The sequence below is a fragment of the Opisthorchis viverrini genome, assembly GCF_000715545.1.
Source record: "Opisthorchis viverrini unplaced genomic scaffold opera_v5_125, whole genome shotgun sequence".
NCBI lineage: Eukaryota > Metazoa > Platyhelminthes > Trematoda > Opisthorchiida > Opisthorchiidae > Opisthorchis > Opisthorchis viverrini.
In genome coordinates, this window is record NW_008751786.1 from 971,459 (window position 1) to 974,393 (window position 2,935).

Below are 2,935 nucleotides of genomic sequence, written 5' to 3' on the forward strand. Positions count from 1 at the left end.
ATGAAGCTCATCCAAGTGCATTGTAACTCTGTCCTTACTGAGGCGTTGTGAACATCCAAAGGGCAGTCTACGGGTTCTCAACCCAAATCCTGAAAACGACCTCCGTCTACCACGATTTGAACGTCTGGATTAGTTTGAAGCTGTGATTTCCTTTGATTTATTACTCCACGTACTTGCCGGACTGAGCGTGTTTGTATCTTTCTGTGAAACAGCTTTCTTTCTGACATTTCGCTCATTGGTCCACCCAAGAATTTACAATTCTCACTGATTTACTGACTACTCTAGTGTCCCGGTGCCACTGTTGGAGGATTGCTGGAAAAGGACAAAACTAACATAAAACGTCGTACTTGGGTTTTGTTAAAATAGATAACTTCTGTGAAAGATAATAGCAATGCTGCTTGTACAAATCTCTTTAGGAAATTTGTTGTAGACTGTCCCCCCAGATGACATCTGTCCTATAAAGCACCATTTCAGTGGCACCGGCTGAAATTTAAACAAAAGTCCATCTGCACAAAACCCCCAGTCGTTTCTTACCTCAATCGACTGCCAACCTCGGAGGTTTGCTTTGAAATGGAACCTCTGAGACCAATGTGCTTCTTCATGGGTCCTTTTTTCCAGTTTCCACTTCTTGTCTGTCGGCCAAAAATGACTTGTTTTGAAAATTCACAAACAGTGGCCAATACAGAGAACATAATGTTTTCATAAAGAAAACTACTCACAAGGTTGCTGAAAACTCTTCGACAGCCCACGAGCCCCAAGAAGGGCAAAACCGGTCGTGGGCTGTCGAAGAGTTTTCCGCAACCCTGTGATTCGCCTCCTTTATGAAAATATACTGAGATATGTCGAATATCGTGCCAACTGAGTCATGAGGTGGCCTGTGTGCAGCACATTCAGCTTGAGGACATCATAAACGAGAAATTCAGTTGAGTCTCCCGTGAAACCAAAGTGATTTCCAAATTAGTGTATTGCTCGAGAACATAATGTCTTTACGGGACACCACTTCCCTACATCAGGGGATATTTATGACTGCCCCCGTCGGATGTCTCCCTTTAAGGGGGGGGGGAACTTGCTTATAACAACCATATTAATAGCAATTGAATAACAACCATGAGACGAGCAATAAACAAAGACTTTGTTTCCCCACCATTATATTCCTTATCTATGCTGTAATGTTGCTACTTTCTATCTGTTCAAAGCAACGAAAGCCTGCTTTCCTCACATTGATAATCTCTTGGACTGCGTCTTACCAAACCACCATATCCGTCAACTAGGTCAGAATTGTGATCAGTGTGTGTGTGTGTGTGTGTGTGTGTGTGTGGATGGGATCTATGAACATGCTGCGGTATGTGGTGCACACACACACACACAACTGGGCTGCGGGGGTGGACACAAAGCCGTCGCCTACATAAATCTTGTTGTCGCCTTGCCTCGATGAAACAACCAACGTCGGCTTCCGCGTTTATTATCAAAAAATAGAGAAAAAATCGACGCCGCATTTAGCCATGCTTGTTGTGAGCCTGTACACGCCATTTGCGAGACCGAAATGAGCATGCAGGTGTCCGTGTTCACATGCAACAAATGGCGTCCGGTACACACATTCGTCCGTACGGCTTAGGTACACAAATGCACCTGGGCGCATGTGTATTCGCTTGCGGTTAATCACGACATTCGCGAAAATGTACTTTTTCCCCTCTCGCACGAAGGTCTAAATCGCTCTTTCAAGTGAATCGGATGTAAGCCGTTAGCCACCACCGACTTGACCGGTCTTAGTAAGGAAAATGCGGAGCAAGCAAACCTCGGGAAATTTCCCATCTATTATAAGTTATTGCTTCGGTATTTAGTATTACCGATTGCTTGTGTGTATGACGGTTGCCTGGCTTTGTACTATCCTGGTAATTTCCATTTTTTTCTGTTATCCATGAAAGGCATCTCTTTGGGTCCGATTCCACACGGTACACGCGTTAGTATGTGTGTTGCTAGGGCCTCACTTTCTTCTCTCCAAAGCAAGGGATCCAATCTAAATCTTGGCCTCTACTTTGGAGGCAGAACGGATAGGTTTATAATCAGGACCTCGTTTGGACAGATTCGGGCAAAACCTGTACATTCTCACCGTGATTATTGCTGACCTTATCAATGCAGTGCTAGAAAAAACTGCGTCCCAAGCTGTTCGAGACGACAAGCGGATCTGAACGGATCTAAATCCCTTCGGTTTTTCATCTTTTCGGCTTGAACACAATGATCCTGTGCAAATCCAGGTATTCATTGTTATCACTCCTTGGTATTTGGATTAATCCTACAGTATGAGGTTCCGATTTCCCTGATAGTTTGTAAGAGCGAATATCAATGAGGCATTCACTGACATTCAAGTAGTTCATTTTGTGAATCTAACCGACGTCCTATTTCTTTCTACTTGAGTCGTCCATAATGGCAGTATCTTCGCTGAATAAAAACGCATTAAGTGATAGGGTGCAGGAGTGACCCTTTTTTCTCACAGAAACACAGTGTAATTAAACGCGTACATTTGGAGTCGAACCTCATTAGAACGGTTTAGTCTCGAACCATTCATTGGGGGTCACGGGTTCGAGTTTGGCACACTGCTGGGTCGAAATTCCAACAAAATCTGGAACTTTTTTATCCACATTAACATTATGTCGGTGACATATTGTAGAAAGATTTTAATACCAGAGGTGCGAGATAAAATGTTCACGAATTATTCGTATCTAGTCAATTTGAACAGATTGGGCATGGATAATGAACGCATCAAAATATCTGGGCAAGATAAGCTGATTATGAAAGCCCCTAAGTAACTTGGGTGAATAGTCATAAAGGAAACTACTCGCAAGGTTGCTGAAAACTCGTCGACACCCTATGACCGGTTTCGCCCTCCTTGGGGCTAATCAGGTAGGCGTAGTTCCCAAGTTTCCATCGACCTTAT

At 43.6% G+C, this 2,935-nt stretch overlaps 1 protein-coding gene across 1 annotated transcript in view; it reads left to right on the forward strand.

The window, feature by feature from the left end:
• Positions 1–2,868: 2,868 nt before the first annotated feature.
• Positions 2,869–2,935, forward strand: part of T265_06341 (hypothetical protein) — a gene marked incomplete at both ends in the record, with an annotated part of 23,963 nt that continues 23,896 nt past the window's right edge. The window contains one exon of the mRNA XM_009171574.1: positions 2,869–2,901. Within this exon, the coding sequence (XP_009169838.1) occupies positions 2,869–2,901 (33 nt within the window). The remainder of the gene's footprint in view (positions 2,902–2,935) is intronic.